General features: G+C 35.8%; 2 protein-coding genes across 2 annotated transcripts in view; one reads left to right on the top strand and one right to left on the bottom strand.

Moving 5' to 3' along the window:
- LOC136031259 (short-chain dehydrogenase/reductase family 42E member 1-like) overlaps positions 1–19,545 on the bottom strand; it is a 443,764-nt gene that overhangs the window by 329,249 nt on the left and 94,970 nt on the right. The window lies entirely within an intron of this gene.
- The window catches only part of LOC136031251 (casein kinase I-like), a gene marked incomplete in the record, with an annotated part of 117,357 nt that overhangs the window by 68,356 nt on the left and 29,456 nt on the right, over positions 1–19,545 (top strand). The window contains 1 exon segment of the mRNA XM_065710665.1: positions 16,763–16,846. Within this exon segment, the coding sequence (XP_065566737.1) occupies positions 16,763–16,846 (84 nt within the window).

The following is a 19,545-nucleotide window of genomic DNA, read 5'->3' as shown; positions in this document are numbered from 1 at the left end:
AAGATCCGTTTTCATTGAACAGTTTAAAGGAGATCGGGCCTTAAGTCTGTTATTTATTTAAATTTTTTTTTACCATGGAACGGGTTTCCAAAGGATTTGGGATAAATGATTTATTCTAAACGAAAAGATGTTTTCTTAAGTAACCTTGACATGTTCCCAAAAGTCTATTTCGGTAAACTTCTATTTAACTAGGAATCGAATCCATGTTCTTTTCAAGATGATATTTTAATGAAAGTAAAATCGTAAGCGAAATCACTACAGAAAAAGCTTTATAGCTTGAAAGAAATTAGTATGAAACAAGTTTTTTCAGCTAAAAGTAAGGAGCAACATTTAAAATTAAAATGAACAGGAATTGCTGCGTTGGCCTATATGAGAGAACTGCCCCCTTCTGAATGCTTCCCTCTTCACGCTGAAGTTTTACTTCTTGTTACAATTATTTAAGAATAACTACTCGAATAATAAGCCTTTTTAAAAGTTTTACATAAAAACTTAACCCATCATATACGTAATAATTTCTGTTCGTTTTAAGTTGTAATGTTGCTCCTTACTCTCAATTATTTTTTTTTTATTTAGTTTCTGATCGTTTTAAATAATGCCGGGAAATCTGGCTCCTTCTCCATGGAACATTTTCTTCCCCAACGAAAAATTCCTCCATGAAAATATCCCCCCACGTAATCTCCCACCAGACCCTCCTAAAAATATTTGTATACTTCACCATAACCAATACTATATGTAAACAGTGTGCAAAATTCCTAGCTTGCAGCACTTCCCCGGGGACAGCGGGGGGGGTCAAGTCATCCTCAAAGACATAGTCACTAGATCCTTTGACAATGCTGAATAAAATGGCTATCTAAAAATTTTGATCGAGTGACTTCAAAAAAGGCATGGAAGGGGGGTAGCGTCCCTCAAATATTTTTGCTCACTTAAAAAGGGCACTAGAACTTTTCATTTCCGATAAAATGAGCCCTCTCTCGATCCTCTTGGAACACTGAATCGATATAATTGCCCCTGAAAAAGAAAAATAAACATTTATCATTGATTTTTCCTGTGGCAAAAAATGCAAAATTCTACATTTTTGTATGTAGGAGCTTGAAATTTCTACAGTAGGGTTCTAAGGTATTCTGAATTTGATTGTGTAACTTTAATTGAGATAACTTGATCTTGCATGGGTGTTTTCCCCTTTTTCCGAAAATTAAATTTAAAAAAAAACAAGTTTTTTAATGGAAAGTAAGGAGAGAAATTAAAACTTAAAACGAACAGAAATTACTTCGTATGTGAAAGGGGCTGCTTTCTCATCAATGCCCCGCTCTTTACGTTAAAGTTTGACTCTTTCTCTTAACTCTACTTTTTAAAACAGTAAAAAACTTTAGCGTAAAGAGCGGGGCGTTGATGAGGAAGCAGCCACTTGCGCATACGAAGTAATTTCTGTTCGTTTTAAGTTTTAATGTCGCTCCTTACTTTCCATTAAAAAAAAACTTGTTTTTTTATTTAATTTCTGAACGTTTTTGAATCAATGCATGTTTTGATTTTGACACATTAATAAATAAAACGAAATTTGCATATTTATTTTTTTTTGGCTAAATGGCCTTCTCATAGTCTTGATCGAACGATTTTGAGAAAAAAAGGAACGGGGGAGGAGGCCTAGTTGCCCTCCGGTTTTTTGGTTACTTAGAAAGGCAACTAGAACTTATAATTTTTTACGAATGTTTTTATTAGTTAAAGGTATGCGTAACTTATAAATTAGCTTACGTAAAAAACTTCTGTATTCTCATGTTTTTATTACGTATATGAGGGTGTTCATCCCCTCGTCAGTACATCGCTCTTTACACTAAAGCCTAAATTTTGTCCCAATTTCTTAAGAATGACCCCTGAATCACAAAAGCCGTAGAATAAATATTTGAAATTATTAAAAAATACTTTAGCGTAAAGAGCAAGGTATTAGGAGGAGGTGGCCCATCATATGCGTAATAATTTCTGTTCGTTTTAAGTGGTTTTAATTCTGCTCCTTACTTTCAGTTGAAACAACTTTTTCATATTTATTTTTTCATTGTTTTTTTGTTTAATAATGCTAAAAAATTCTGCGCTCCCTTTATGGAAATTTTCTTCCCCCATGATAAATTCCTCCAAGGAAAGTTCCCCTAACATATCCCCCTCTTTTAACCCCCCCCCCCCCCAAACCAAAAACTCCCCCTGAAAACGTCTGTACACTTCTAAATAACCATTACTATGTGTAAGCACTGGTCAAATTTTGTAATTTGTAGCCCCTCCCATGGGGACTGTGGGGGAGTAAATCGTCCCCAAAGACATAGTTATAAGTTTTTTTGACTACGCTGAATAAAATGGCTATCTCAGAATTTTGATCCGGTGACTTTGGGAAAATAATTAGCGTGGGAGGGGCCTAGGTGCCCTCCAATTTTTTTGGTCACTGAAAAAGGGCACTAGAACTTTTCATTTCCGTTAGAATGAGCCCTCTCGCAAGATTCTAGGACCACTGAGTCGATACGATCTCCCCTGGAAAAAAACAACAAACAAATAAACACACATCCGTGACCTGGCAAAAAATACGAAATTCCACGTTTTTGTAGATAGGAGTTTGAAACTCTACAATAGGGTGTGAATCTGAGGGTGTGATTTTCGTTAAGATTCTATGACTTTTAGGGGGTGTTTTCTCCTATTTTCTAAAATAAGGCAAATTTACTCAGGCTCGTAACTTTTGATGGGTATGTCTAAACTTAATGAACTTATATATTTAAAATTAGCATTAAAATGCGATTCTTTTGATGTAACTATTGTTATAAATTCTGTTTTTTAGAGTTTTGGTTATTATTGAGCCAGTTCGCTCCTTACTACAGTTCGTTACCACGAACTGTTTGATTACTACACTTCGTTACCACGAACTGTTTGATTGGGCAAATTTACTCGGACTCGTAGCTTTTGATTGGTAACATTAAACTTAATGAATTTTGTATATTTTGAATTAACATCCAAATTCGATTCTTTTGATGTATCTGTTGTTATCGAGACTGTTTCTTAGAGTTTTGGCTACTAGTGAGCCTTATCGCTCCTTACTTACAGTTTGTTACCAAAAACTGTTTGATTGTCTTGTTTTTTTTATAGTAGTGCTGGTGGTGGGAATAACTTTATTTGAAAAAAAAATTAATAATAATAAAATAAAAATAATAAGCAGTACATGCGAAACATACGTTTGCGAAGGTATAATGCTGAGATTTTAATAGCAGATAAACTCCAGGTGGAATAAACATCACTTGAATGGATGAGCTTGAATAAGAACGATAAATTAGGTTGATTTGGAGGAGAACGCCATGTTCTAAACAGTACTAACAACTAGCATTAAAATATAATCCGTAACGCTCAATGTTACAAAAGTAATCCTATAACTTATACTTGAAGTATCTTTTAAGTTTATATACTTGCATTTGCGTTTTACTTATGTACTACTCGGTCGTTGTAATTCCAAAGGCGTTGCTATACAAGCTATATTTTAAAGAAGAGTCAAAAGACAAAAATATGTTTTTTGCCCTTTTTTTGCCTTTATTCAAAAAGCACTTGTTTGCAAAAAGAATGTTTCATTGGCGTAAAAGATACGATAAACATAACTTTAATGCAAAAATCCTGATTTTCTGACTATTTCTAAAGTGAGAAAGAGGATACAACCTATTTTCGGAAATTAAATTAAAAAAAGGCAAGTTTTTACAGCTTGAAGTAAGGAGCAACATTGAAACTTAAAATGAACAAAATTATTTCGTGTATGAGGTGTTTCCTCCTCTTCAACACCTTGCTCTTCGTGCTAAAGTTTTTCGGCACTTTTAAAGAAGTTACTTATGGTTCTAATTAATGGACCCTTGTATTTCAGGAGTCATTTTTGAAGAATTGGGACAAATTTTAAACTTTAGCGTAAAGAGCAAATAGTTGAGGAGGGAGAACGCCCTTCATATATAATAAATTCTATTCGTTTCAAGTTTTAATGTTGCTCCTTGCTTTGAGCTGAAAAAACTTGTTTCTTGTTGTTCATTTTTGATCGTTTTTTAAAGAACGCCAGGAAATCTGGCAGAAAACTCCACCTAACAATGGAAATATCCTCTGGACAATCCAACCCTGTTGAAAATTTTACGTAAAATTGAGTCGGTACAGAGAAATAAAGGGATATAAAGAAATTTCGTATAAGAATTCTGGCGAATTCCCCCAGTATAAATTTCCCTTGAAAAGGTCACCCCCTGCAAACTACTATTTCCTTGGTAAATTCTCCCTGTGCAAAGCCCCCTAGCAAAAAATTCGTCCTCTCCTCTCCACCTGAAAAATGCAGGCATACTTATACGTAACAAATACTGTGCAAATAACAAATACTATACGTAAACAATAGGCAAATTTTATGACGGTAGATATATCGCCAGGGGCTTTGGGGAGGGATGGGTTTATATTATCTCTTATCTCCAAAGACATAGTTACTGGGCAAAAAATACAGAATTCCACATTTTTGCAGATGTAAGCTTGAAACATTTACAGTAGGGCTCTCATGCGCTGAATCTGATAGTGTGATTTTCTTTTATGACTTTTACATGGTGTTTACCCATTTTTCGGAAAATCAGGCAAATTTTCTCAGGCTCGTAACCTTTGATAGGTAAGACAAAACGTAATGATACTTATATATTTGAAATCCAATTCCTTTGATATAATTGTTTGTATCAAAATTCAGTTTTTCTATAGTTTCGGTTACTATTGGGGCGGGTTGCTCCTTACTTACAGTCTGTTACCATGAACTGTTTGAAAAAAAACTCAGAAACTTCCAAGCATTTCAAAAGCAAAATCAAATGCGAAACAACGGATCAGTAGAACGAATTGTCCTTAAGATTGTAAATTATGAAAACCTTAGTGCCATGAAGTGATTTTCGAGTATATGACTCCTGCTTCTCAAAACGAATGTTTTGTTCATCTGCCTTGTTGCAATTAGTCCTTGGAGTTTTCCAAGCCATACTGGTGTCTCTTGGCAAAAACGCTCAAGAATCAGAGATAGTTGATAGGAAATTTGGTTCAGAAGAATTTAAAAATGAAAGAGTTAAAATAGAAGATTTGCTATCATATTTGAAACGGAAACTTTAGTTTTCACGTTATCGATTAAAACTTGAGCTTCGCTACATTCATTTGCTTCACAAATTTCTCCAAGGGAAAGGTCATCAACATATTTCCAACGGTCTTCGCAATCATTAGCACTATCATTAATCCTATTTAGAAAAATAATAGGGCCCAGGATGATACCATGAGGTACACCTAAAAAAAACTGGCTCAGGTTCAGAGAAAGACTTCTTATATTTTAAATCTGAATGATTTTCACAACAGCAGGGTTTACTCTAAAATCAATTAAAAGCTTAGAAATTAAAATGTTATGATCAATCAGATCGAAACCAATTTTAAAATCAATTGTTATTAGTTGAGCCACTTACCAGGCTCATCAACATGCTTAAAAATAAAATATAAAGATTGACTAGATGTTGATGTTGATGTAGATGTTGAGGATATTGATGTATTCTCTCTATTACCGTACTGGTGAGGATAAAGGAGGGGTTCAACTTCAGCTTTTAGCCAATTTTCTACAAAGCTTTCGTACATTCTGCTGAACAAGGGGGTCAAAGTGATTGGTCTCGCGCAATCGACATTTCAAGTTCAATATCTTTTTTAGGGATTTGAGTAACATACTCCGTTTTTCATATCTGTGGGTAAACTGAAGAAGTTGAAATATAATAAAAAATTTGTTTTAGTTGCCTAGTCAATTTGTCAGGGAATGCTTTTATAAGTTCAATTGGAATATTTAAGGAAGTTATGCTTGTTTGTTTCAGTTTCTTTATTTTACTAAAAATTGATCCTCAGAAATAGTAGGTAAAGGTACATCATCGTGTGGAATTTTATGATACTCTTAGTTCGTTTTATCAAACAGTTCGTGGTAACGAACTGTAGTAAGGAGCGACCCGGCTCAATAGTAAACGAAACTCTAAAAAACGGAATTTCGATACTAAAAGATATATCAAAAGAATCGGATTTTTATGCTGATTTTAAATATGTAAGTTTCATCAAATTTAGTCTTTGTCATCAAAAGTTACGAGCCTGAGAAAATTTGCCTTATTTTGGAAAATAGGGGGTAACACCCCCTAAAAGTCATAGGATCTTAACGTAGCATCATTACACCATCGCATTCAGCGTATCAGAGAACCCTATAGAAAAAATTCCAAGGTCCAATCTACAAAAATGTGGAATTTCGTATTTTTTGCCAGAAGACAAATCACGGGTGCGTGTTTATTTGTTTTTTTGTTTTTTGTTTTTTTTTTTCCCAGGGGTCATCGTATCGACCAAGTGGTCCTAGAGTGTTGCAAGAGGGCTCATTCTAACGGAAATGAAAAGTTCTAGTGCCCTTTTTAAGTGACCAAAAAAAATTGGAGGGCACCTAGGTCCCCTCCCACGCTCATTTTTTTCCCAAAGTCAACGGATCAAAATTTTGAGATAGCCATTTTGTTCCGCATAGTCGAAAACCATAATAACTATGTCTTTGGGGATGACTTACCCCCCACAGTCCCTTGGGGAGGGGCTGCAAGTTACAAACTTTGACCAATGTTTACATACAGTAATGGTTACTGGGAAGTGTACCGACGTTATCAGGGGGATTTTTTTGGTTTGGGTGTGGGGTTCAGGGGAGGGGGCTATATGGGAGGATCTTTCCTTGGAGGAGTATTTCATGGGGGAAGAGAAATTCAATGAAAAGGGCGCAGGACTTTCTAGCATTACTATAAAAAAAAACAATGAAAATATAAACATGAAAAAGTTTTTTCAATTGAAAGTAAGGAGAAGCATTAAAACTTAAAACGAACAGAGATTATTACGCATATGAAGGGTTCTAAAAATACTTTAGCATAAAGAGCGAGATATTTAGGAGGAGATAAATACTTCGCTCTTTATGCTAAAATTTTTTTAAATAATTTCAACTATTTATTCTACGGCCTTTCTGATTCAGGGGTCATTCTTAAAGAATTGGGATAAAACGTAACGTAAGTTATGTACGTTTGTTACGTAAGTTAATTCTTAAGTTACGTTTTTTTTTTACTAATAAAAACGTTCGTTAAAAATTAAAAGATCTAGTTGCCTTTTTGAGTAACCGAAGAATTGGAGGGCAACTAGACCTCCTTCCCCACCCCTTATTTCTCAAAATCGTCTGATCAAAACTAAGAGAAAGCCATTTAGCCAAAAAAAGAATTAATATGCAAATTTCATTTTAGTAATTTATGTACGGAGAGCCAAAATCAGACATACATTAATTCAAAAACTTTCAGAAATTAAATAAAAAAAAACAAGTTTTTTTAATGAAAGTAAGGAGCGACATTAAAACTTAAAACGAACAGAAATTACTCCGTATATGAAAGGGGCTTTTCCTCCTCGACACCCCGCTCCTTGCGCTAAAGTTTGATTCTTTCTCGCAACTCTACTTTTTAAAACAATAAAAAACTTTAGCGTAAGGAGCGGGGTGTCGAGGAGGAAAAGCCCCTTTCATATACGGAGTAATTTCTGTTCGTTTTAAGTTTTAATGTCGCTCCTTACTTTCATTAAAAAAAAACTTGTTTTTTTTATTTAATTAAATTTTATTTAATTTTTTTAATATTTAATCAAGAGGCGGGAAAGATTAGATTATTCTTGCCAAATGATCATTTAACTGGTTAGCAATTGTTTTATCATTAGAATCTGAACAAAGATCGACGCCACTAGGAAATTTCCACAAATTTGTTTTATTTCCTTGTACCACACGCTAGGCTTTCATTCAAAAAGGTTATAATTTTTTTTTGGTAATACTCTGCTGCAGCTTTTCTTAGTTGAATTGATCTTGAGTTATGTAAGGACGATCTGTATTGCACCGCTTGGAAGTTTTCTCAGGGAAGCATTCTTCACATTTGTTTCTTAATTTATCAAGCAGAAATTTAGCTTTTTCATCAGAGGCCTCTAAAATTGCAACCTCATCCCAGGACTCGGATGTAATCCAATTTCCAAATTCTAATATTCCCCTGTCCGAGAGAGTCGGTATGAAACTTTATCAACTACATATTTTACTCTTTACGAAGGTAGTGGAGCCCACTTTATCATGTAGTGGTAGCTACTACCAAGGAGAGGTAGGTCTTGAGGGGGAAATTATAATTTTCTGACAAACTTGTGCAAATTACGTCGAATTTAGTATTACTTTTAGTAGTCGGAAACTTTATTATCTGCTTGAGTCCTTGACTTCTGAGGAAGCTTTCAATTCTCATATCGTTCTTCTCACCAGTAACGCAAATTCCAACATTCGGGTACATAGAAGTAATAAAATCAAAACACAAATCTAACTTTTCTTCAAAGACCTTTTTTTGGAAAGATACCAAACTGGGTGAGCAATAAAACACTCCAATAACAATACTAGTTACAGATCTCGGAAGCTTTTTTGGTCAAATCATAATCCAAATCATTATGGGAAATCTGTAAAAGCCGCGACACCAACTGCTCACGTACGAAACACACTACGCCGTCACCTTTCTTACCCAACGGATGATTCTGATGTCTTAGTTTAATAAATTGTTTGTAACCTTGTATTATATGATGTTCAGGACTTTCTTTATGTACGTTTGTAACTGTAATAACATCAACTCCGGTTACTTGAATATAACCCTCAAGCTCGCCCATTTTATCAACGTTGAGACTTTCCGATTCGTGTGGTTTTATCAGGAAACACCAGCTAAGCAAAACAAATGTGATCTTGTAGCTTAAAAATGAGGTGACTTTTGTTCGTGAAGTGATAATGGTATTCCGATGGAATTTAGGGAGTAATGAGTTACAATGAGTATTTGGATGCTCTGATGTGGGATAACTACAGAGGGTGCGTGGTTTACTGTGAAGGTCAATGTCTAAGACGAAGGAGACCGTGTTCTGAGAGGAGTAGCTTACAAGTCTGAAGGGAAATGATGTTTTCCCAATTCTTATGGGACTTTATTGCATTGGACTTTCGTCAAGTTGAAGAAAATTATTGTTAGTGCTGGCACGTCACTTCAACTTTCTTTGGGGCAAGGCAATAGAGACAGAAAGCTTAGAAGGTTCCGTTTTACCTTTTGGGCATATTTCCTCTTTCAGACACATATTCTTATACTCTCTGGAATCTTTCCTTGATAATTGATTTTTTTTTTTTTTTTTTTTTTCAACCTGATTTTAGCTTATTCCTAGAAAATAGTAAGGGTCTAATCCATGGTTTTTTCGGAAAATGTGGACATTAGGCCGCATGGATGAATATGACTGCATTTTGGAAAGCATCGTAGAACTCTTGCCTGGGGCCAAAGAGGATGGTTTTTGCTTGTCCTTGAGCCAGAGCCTATAGTGTGTGAAGTGACTTGGAGTTTATAGCCTATGTCAGAGAGAACTATCTGAAGTTACGCAATCAAGCTTTCGTTACATCAAACCATGTTTCCGCTTTCGAGTGGAAAGCTCCGTTCTAGCAGGCAAGCAGGCAGGCACCAGTTTCAAATTGAAGATGGACTCAAATATGTAAGTGTTAAATGTATGCGGCAGTTACCTGGCTCCACATCCAATATATCTTCTTTGAGTGATAAATAGAAAGATTCACAGAAACAAAATTGTGGGGAACGAAAGTGCTGCCATCTATTGTTTCTACCCAATTTCTGTTCGTGATTTCAGCTGAGTTTATTATTCGGTTTTTCGCAGTTGGGATTGCGGTAGAGAAATGGTATCACATGCGCCTCTTAAACTTTAAAAGCTTTCTCATTGCTTAAGAAATTAGAGTTTATCCTTTGCTCCTTTCTAATTGATGACGTTAGAAGCTTGGCCTACGCAAAAAGTCAACTTTTGAACTAAGACAGATAGATTTTTTTTTCGACGCCAGTCGATAGCTCTTGATGAGCTGATCAAAGTATATGTCATCTATTTTTTAGTAGAAAATTTTTTTTATGAGATATAGTAAGTAAAGTAAGACGGCACTAGACCCTTAAGGTCCAAATTGGCGGTGCTGATCTCGGTTTCATGGCCATTCAGCCAGGAAGTGCAATGTGGGGCTGGGGGCCAACCATCCTGTGCTTTCACACACCCTTCCTGTTTACCTTCCCCAGATTTCTCCAGTTAACCATTTAGAGCTGGGTCGACTCTCGCTGAGCTTACAGAGTCACGCCACTGACCCCCGTCCCAGACTAAATAACTGGTCACAACTGGGATTGAACCCGTGCCCCTTGGACACAGAATTCTCACAAGTCAACTTTTAACTAAGATACATAGATTTTTGTTTTCGACGGCTGTCGATAGCTCTTGATGAGTTGATCAAGGTATATGTCAAACATTTTTTTGAAGAAAAATTTTTTCATGAGATATACCAGTTTGAAAGCTTAAAGGGGTTGACAACTTCAGTAATAAGGTACACGCTGAAACCAAAAATAGGCCTATACCAATTGTGAGACGTATAAGGGAGTATTAAGCAACAGTCGGCTGTTAGCTCATACTCATCTTCGGCAATGAAGGGTTTGCAACTTTTGCTAGTTGCAATGAGGGCTTTGCAACTATTACGAGTTGGTGTACCTAGTATTTATTTTCAGATCCTGACAGATTAACAACTCCTGCGTTTAATCGAAGAGAGGAAACAAAAACAAAGTGTTGCTCTCGCAACACTTAACTCGGCGAAGCCGATCAAAGGTTGCCGCAGCACCTCACGTTGCCCATGCAACGTAGATCAAGTAGTATTTGAATTGGCAACATATATTAATATTTTAACAATTCAGTGCCGTCATAATGAATCGGTGAAAACCGGCAGTCTGTAGACCATTATTAGACTTCTTTGCAGCTTTATTAAAAATTTAACTGTATGTTCTCCCAGAAGCAGCATGTTTGGATTCGAGGGAAGGTTTTTTCAAATATTTAGGAAACGTTACTGTAACCGCTATGTTGGATATTAATGGAACATTGCTGAGACAAAAAATATCTTCCAATGGTCAGCCTTGGGGCTGGCAAGCCTTCCTTTTCAGAACATCAGAATGATTTTTGATGTTCAAATCCCTGTGCTGCCGAAGTCAATATACCCGATTTGCCAGTAAACAAACAGAATGTTGGTATTACAGAATTTATCACTCAATCAAAATAGGAAACCACAGAAGAAAAAATATATGAAAATGATCAGTCATTAAGCTCGAGGCCGGCTGTATGGCTAAAATACGCAATAAATTCCTCTATAAAGCAGCGAAGAGACAAAAAAGGAAAGAAATCAAAAAAGTTAACATGGAGAACGCACACAGTTATAGAACTATTGTAATCCTAATGAGTTTAGGAAATACATACTATATTTAAAAAAGGTTAAAACAATCACGACGTTAACATGGTTAAACATGGTTTAACAAAGGTTAAACATGTAAATTTACCTAAAACCATGAAAAGGTGAAAAAGAGACCCGAACTGAAGTGGAACATTAACGACCATACATGAATTAAAACATTTACTTAATAGTATTTTCAAAAAATGTAAGGATTAACAAACCTTCGGGGCAATTTTTGGGACCCTGGACGCGAAAAAAGAGTATAAAGCATGCTGAGCCTGTTATTGGCATCCGAATATCATCAATGTTATATAACAATGAATGACATCAGAGCCAAACATATTAGCAAAACATTCAAATTTTGACGCATAAACTTAACAGTACTAAGGAAAAATAATCCAGATATAAGTGCAGTTTTAATGTGTTTGCTTTATTTACCTTTATCTAAAAAGACTTAGCTCTTTTTTAACTTGAGTATGTATCCTGTCTTAAAAAACGAAGTTTGTTGGAAGACCTCTATTTTGGTTATTTAGCAACTTGTAAAGGGAGTATTCAGAAATAGATAACCCTCAGAAAATAGAAAAGCAGTGCAGTAAGACCTTCATTAGTCCTGTAGTGACGCAATGGGTTTGATCTCTGCTTGGTAATATGGAAACCAGAGTTCGAACTCGGCTGCAACAGCACGCTACAGGGCTCGGAATTAAATTCCAATAATGCGATTATGCGAAAGCGTCTCCATGTTGATCCAAACAAGAAGAAAAAGAAAACCTTCATTAGTCCCTGTCCCTTTTCACTCTTAAATCGTGAAAAACATTTCCACAGAATATTTTCCTTTAGTGGCAATGTTGCCCAAATATTGGAATGATGCAATGTCTTCAAGGTATTACCTAATTATTTTTATTACTGAAATCATATCGTCAATCCTAATTCTATGCAAGGAAATTTGTTCATTATACAGCAACAGGGGGGGGGGGGGCAGGTAATTTTTCTTCTTATTTGACTTGCACGTGTAGTAGGCTGCTGTTATAACAGCCAAGATTTCTCCTACAAATATAATTTATCCCCAAAAAAATGTATTTTGTATTTATATTATTTTTTTTCATTTTTTTTTTTCTACTTATTCGTGTAATTGTATTGGGAACTTTACTCATAAAAAAAAAATCTTTAATTGTGGCATCAACTCTTACTGTTTGATATTGCTCGTACTTTGATTAAACAGAAGCCCCTTCAGCAGAATACATTTCCCTTAAATTTTCGCTTGACAAAAGTTTTACTGTAATACAAATAAATCTACCACTGAAGATTTAGCCCACATTTGAAACAGAATTTTACATCAAGTTAAATATTCGTACTAGTTATGTGCATGCCGGTTATATGTCCACTCGTTTCAAGAAAGTCTAGGAATAACGGTTCAAACCTGCCTATCTCGAGGTGCTCAAAGAGTGGCAATCATCCAGGTAAAGACCGCCAAGAAACCGGTGCAGCTTCGCGCTACTCTGTTCGACCAGGGCGGCTGTATTCTACGATGGGCTACTGATTTGACATACTGCGAAGATGGTATGGACTATATTGAACAATCCAGCCTGGGACTGGAGTTGCTAAAAATTTGAGAAATTCTGCTTTGGACTCCAAATTCAAGACAGAATTCTTCTTCTATCCTTTATTCCGAAACATTTCCTTTCGTTCGAAGAACCCTCGTGAAAAGATGTTAAATCTGTCCCTCAAGATGTACTTTTGAAGCATCAAAAAGCCTAGGAAAAATCTTCTTGGCCCCCTTCCACTATAGGTCGTTCTATGTGCACCAATATATAAATCTTTTTTGTCTTCTGATATAAAATTGACTTTTTTTTCTCAAAAAGCCTTCAAACTTCAAGGAGTTACGTCTGCTTCGTAATGCACCACCATCTAATGTTGCGAGATCTGGAAAGGTTTGAAACGAGTGCTGTGAATACCCTAGAATTGTTTAGTGTTTCATCCAATAGCTTGTTTCTTTGATATTTTTTATTTCACCCCTTCCCCCTATCATCCAGCTATTTGTAGTTTCTTTTTTAGGGTAACATTTAGAAATATATTTATACTAATAATTTAGTCGATTTCAATAAGTTGTGACGACGTCGATAAAATGTAATGTTCAAACTGTTTGAAACAATTATGAATTCAATTAAAATAACACTAAAACAGTGTTTTACTCTCCTATACAAAATAAATCTTTATGGATTTTGTTTTGTTTTTATTTTGCTTTTTGCTATATTTTATTGTATTGCTGTGGCAGCACCACTATCCTAAACTGTTGTAATCTGTATGTGTTATAATTAGTAAACTGTGTCTGGTATAAGATTGGCTTCATTTTCCATTCTAAGTACTCTCTAATAGCTCACTGGTTACACATGAAGTACGAGAAAACAACGAAGAACGAAGAAAATTATTAAGAAACAAAGAACCAAACGAGAATGATTTGCGGTCAGTAAATGAAACGAAGTGATATAAAGCAGATATTTCGGCAAAGACCTCCTCTAAGCTGTTCTCATTGTAAAATGGAAAAAAAAACATCTGATGAAACAACAAGCTCATTAATGAAAGATCATTTAATGAAAGTTTAATTAATGAAAGATCATTAAAAAAAATAAAATAAACTGGATATGAATTTTTTCACTGGAATTCTTTCTTGTGTGAAAAAAGAAGGAATGTGCGTTGATTCCCTCGGTATTGAATGATCGTAAATAGGATTCACAAAAATATTGCCCAGTATCTGTGTTTAAGGCGACGTATTTATAGAAAAACCTGGCTTTAAACAGAAATACTGGGGATATTTTAAAAACCCTTTTTATGACAGTAAAGGGATTCAAACTCATGTTCCTTCTCTTTTCAAATACTGATCAGTTCGTCTCAATGCACATCATTACAGTAGACAGGCTGCATCAATCGCCAGGAAAGAAATCATGTCCTCTCCATTTTTATGGCACTTGATATTAACCAACTGACATACAGCGATCGCAAATTCTGTCGGTCCCGGTTTTGCTACTTTAGGCACTTCCAGGTAAGCTAGGACGTTGAAATTTTGCAGGCGTATCAGGGACCGGACCAGATTAAATTAGAAATAGTCGTTTTCCCGATTTGACCATCTGGGGGCGAGTGGGGGGCCCGTTAATTCGGAAAAAATAGAAAAATTGAGGTATTTTTAACTTACGAACGGTTGATCAGATCTTAATGAAATTTGATGTTTGGAAAGATATCGTGTCTCAGAGCTGTTATTTTAAATCCCGACCGGATCTGGTGATATTGGGGGGGGGGGAGTTGGGAGGGGAAACCTAAAACTTGGAAAACACTTAGAGTGGAGGGATCGGGATGAAACTTGGTGGGAAAAATAAGCACAAGTCCTAGATACATGATTGACATAACCGGAACGGATGCGCTCTCTTTTGGGGTAGTTGGGGGGGGGGTTAATTCTGAAAAATTAGTAAAAATGAGGTATTTTTACCTTACGAACGGGTGATCGGATCTCAATGAAACTTGATATTTAGAAGGATATCATGTCTCAAAGCTCTTATTTTAAGTCCCGACCGGATCTGGTGACATTTGGGGGAGTTTGGGGTGGGGGAACCTAAAATGATGGAAAACGCTTAGATTGGAGGGATCGGGATGAAACTTGGTGGCAAAAATAAGCAGAAGTCTTAGATACGTGATTTACATAATTGGAACGGATCCGATCTATTGAGGAGGGGGGGGGGTTAATTCTGAAAAATTAGAAAAAATTACGTATTTTTAACTTACGAGGGAGTGATCGGATCTTCATAAAACTTCATATTTAGAAGGACCTCGTAACTCAGATCTCTTATTTTAAATCTCAACCGGATCCAGCGTAATTGGGGGGGGGGCAGTTGTGGGGGAACCAGATATCTTAGAAAATACTTAAAGCGGTGAGATCAGGATGAAACTGGATGGGAAGAATAAAAACCTGTCTAAGATACGTGACTGACTTAACCGGACCGGATCTGCTCTCTTTGGTGGAGTTTGGGGGGGGGGGTAATTTTGAAAATTGAGGTATTTGTAACTTACGAAAAGGTGACCAGATCTTAATGAAATTTGATATTGAAGGATCTTGTGCTCTAAAGCTCTAATTTTAAATTCCGACCAGATCCTGTGACATTGGGGGGATTGGAGGAGGAAACCGGAATTCTTGGAAAACGTGAAAATTGGGGTAGTTTTATCTTACGAATAAGTGATCGGATCTTAATGAAATTTGATATTTAGAAAGAATTCATGTCTCAGAGCTCTTTTTTCAAATCCCGACCAGATCTTTTGACATTGGGGGGAGTTGGAGGGGGAAATCTTGGAAAACGCTTGGAGTTTAGGAATCAGGATGAAGCTTGGTGGATAGAATAAGCAAATGTCCGTGATACGTGATTGACGGAACCATACTGGAGTCGCTCTCTTTGGGAGAGTTGGGGGGAGGGGTTCAGTGATTTGGCGAGTTTGGTGCTTCTGGACGTGCTAGGACGATGAAAATGTGTAGGCGTGTCAGGGAGCTGCACAAATTGACTTGATAAAGTCGTTTTCCCAGATTCGACCATCTGGGGGGCTAAAGGGAGAGGAAAAAATTAGAAAAAAATAGGTATTTATAACATACGAGTGGGTGATCGGATCTTAAAGAAGTTTGATATTTAGAAGGACATCGTGACTCAGAGCTCTTATTTTAAATCCTGACCGGCATTAAGCCTCTTATTTTCTTTTTAAATCAATCTATTGATTCATAGAATTTTGTTAGAGCTCATACCATATGATCTTTTGGCTCTTAGCTCTTCATGCCTCGTCACAAATGCCATATGAGCTCTTAGCTCTTGTTTAGTGACCTTTCGTTCATGGCTCATTTTTTCATCAGTCTTATTGTTCTTTCTCTTCGGGTAACTTCAGAGAAATTTTGTACTAAGGGCGGCTTTGCGGATGCCTTCATCGAAATGTGTGCTTAATCTTTTCGTTTTGTTCACTGGATAAACACCACGCCCTGGTTTTTATTTCTTAATTATTTATAGTCGTTCTTTTTTGCTATGTTGTATTTTTCATGGCTATTTTTTTAGGTTTGATTTCTTCATTCATAGTGCTTTTCTCTTGCTTCAGACTTGACATTTTATGTCCTCTGCCTTTCCTACTTGTTTTCGTGAGAGATGACAGGGAAAATCTTAACATTGGATTATTAAATTGAACGTTTCTATTTAAAGGGTTTTCCAAGGCAGTATGCTTCATACTTCTTAAGTATATTTTCGTACAACTTATTTCTCCTATGTATACAATAATATAAAGGGATTGCTTGATGGATCTAAGGGAAAGATACTTGGATTGATCCTTCATTTACAGTTGTCTTCCTGCTTTTAAAATTACTGTTTATGTGTTAATTGTTTTTCCTTTTTCTTTTATTAATAATAATTTTCATGTTTTTCTTAGTCCACTCCTATTGGATCCTTGGCCACTGGACAAGAAGTTATAGTATCACCAAGTAACAGAGAAAGGCATCCCACTACTAATAGGGTAAGTGTCTTCCAAAGCTTCTTAAATATTTAAAAGAAAGCGTGGTTGAACAAGAAAAAGCATGATATTTCTAAAATCAAAAATATTTTAATGTCGTTGGAAATATGACGGAGTCTAGATGATTCTAAGGCTCTTTGGTACTTCTGTAAGTAGCAGCTGCTTATGATTTTTAAAGAAGAAAAAAAGTGTTCTGTAATAAATTTGCCCACATAGAATAAATAATTTCTTCTGTTAAAATATAAATGTATAGCCACTCGACATTTTGTAGGTTCCTCTTAATTGACTTATGAATTCATATTATTTCTTCATACAAATTTGTTTTTATTCTCTCGCCGAGGCCAATGAATTCGCATCTTCTAAACGAGATTGACGTTTTGGAGCCATGTATAGCAGTGAAACTTTGAATTGACAGGCAGATAAAGCCAAATCAAAATCAAATCATTCTACTTCTGACGTCAGCAACTCGAATTTCGCCGAACTAAAATAGTTCACTAATACAATTTGTAATCAAAATTTGTGTTTATTTGAACTAAAGTAAAGCTTTGTTTTTATTACTCTTGAAAGTATTGCTCATAAGAGTTGGTGCGCTCCAGCTTATTCAGACTGCATTGTTAGAAACCCGTTTTGAGAGGTATACAATTATATTAATAAAACTGAATATTGTTCCTTCTTTGGTTGTTATCTGCATTTTTAAGTAATATTTCCCTCTATATTTTAATGAATTATTTGTTTATTGTATCAGATTAACGACACTTCTTGACTACTAAGGTCCCTGCGTCGGCCGTGCACTGCAGCATGATTCGATCTCTGGGTCCCGTATTACCATGCTAAGGTCAAATCCACTGCGCCACCACAGGACGAATTATTTGTTTAGTAGTCGGATGCACATACCGCTGTGCTACACTGGCTTAATTATTTGTTTAACTTGAGTCTAATCCGTTTTTTAAATCGATGCCTTTTTCCCGGTAATTTTGAAGTTCTTTTTGGGTTAAATAGCTAACGAGGAAGCCTCCGTGATTTAACCCTTTGATCAAGACATAAGATCTGAGAAAAGTGTATGTGTTTGAAAATTGCTTATGGGATTTTTGGTTGGGCTCTTGAATTATGTAGACATGCATGAGCCTTTTACGGAGGTTGAGTTTTAATTTACTGAGATTCTTAAACGCAAGAAAAGGTTTTTGCGCATCCTCTTGGCGAAGGCCACATGGTGTATTTGTATTTTGAAGTTATATTAAATAAAACATTCTATTGAAGTAACAAATGAATAGTACTCTCCAGCTGTGACTGTTCGTTGCTTCTGTGTTAAGTCTCCCAAGGAACTAAAGAAAAATCAGATATGCCTTGTCGTCCTGACGTCATGTGGTCAAAGTCTTTGATTACTCTTTTTTATTGGGTTGAAATTTACTATTGTAAGGTGTTCGTCAGATTCTATTGATGTGAATTTTTTATGCAACAGCTTCCATTTAACTGACTCTCCTGCTTGTCTATTTATTTGGCGTCTTATCAGGCATTGTCTTACATTGCCTAATTCTTCTGTTTGTTTCTTCTTTTTTGTAGAATATATGTCCCAGAAAAGCTTTGAATGATATCCGTTAATCAGAATTTTAAACAACCGTAATAAATTACTGACCACTTTGTCGCAATGATTTGTTTTTGAAAAACCATAAAAACAGCTAAAGTAGGTTCGGGTGTGACAGTAAAACCAACGTCATATTTGCTATAATGAAAAATTAAGTAGTTATGAAAACTTGATGTCAGAAAAATAGAATAGAACTATGATAGCAACTTTTTCATATAACCTTCAAATAAAATGATGACCCGAATAATTTTATACGTTTCCGACAATTTTTATTTATAATTTTTATATCTCCGACAATTTGTTATATATTTAATCTTAGGCAGCGCAATAGCCCTGCTTAAGTAAAGAGCGATATGGGCACAATGTGTTATTTATTTATTTATTGTTATTTGTTTTTTTGTTTTTTTTTTCTTTTAGACCAGTGCACTTCGTATCGAAGCTGTCGTAGTCGTAGAAACTTTGAAAAGGGATTATTCGATTGGAAATTGAAAGGGCTAGTGCCCTTTTTAATAGTCGAAAATGATTGGAGGGCAACTAACCTCCCTCTTAAGCCTACCATTTTCCCAAATGCATCCAATCAAAGTTTTGATATAGCTATTTTGTTCTACGTAAATGGAAGGTCTGGAAATTATGTCTTTGAGGATGAAACCCTCCCAGAGCCTTCAAGGCAAGGGTTGTAAGTTATGGCCTGGGGCATATAAGGCATATATAGAAAGGGTGATCGTATAAACCTCGGCGGGGGCTCATTGGATTGGTAATCAGAAGTTCTAGCTCCCTTTCTTTAAATTCAGGGTTGTCAGAGGATGGATACCCCTCCACGCTTCGTGTTTTCTCGAAATGCATCTGATAGAAATTTTGAAATGGTCATCTGTTGTCGTAGAAACTTTGAAAAGAGCTCATTCGATTGGAAATGCATCTGATAGAAATTTTGAAATGGCCATTTGTTGTCGTAGAAACTTCGAAAAGAGCTCATTCGAATGGAAATTGAAAGGGCTAGTGCCCTTTTTAATAGTCGAAAGTGATTGAAGGGCAACTAACCCCCTCTAACGACTACCATTTCCCCAAATACATCTAACTAAAATTTTTAGATAGCCATTTGTTACCGTACCAACTTCGAAAA

Source organism: Artemia franciscana, chromosome 9, assembly GCF_032884065.1.
Source record: "Artemia franciscana chromosome 9, ASM3288406v1, whole genome shotgun sequence".
NCBI classification, from domain to species: domain Eukaryota; kingdom Metazoa; phylum Arthropoda; class Branchiopoda; order Anostraca; family Artemiidae; genus Artemia; species Artemia franciscana.
This window is presented reverse-complemented; position numbering and strand designations above follow the sequence as displayed.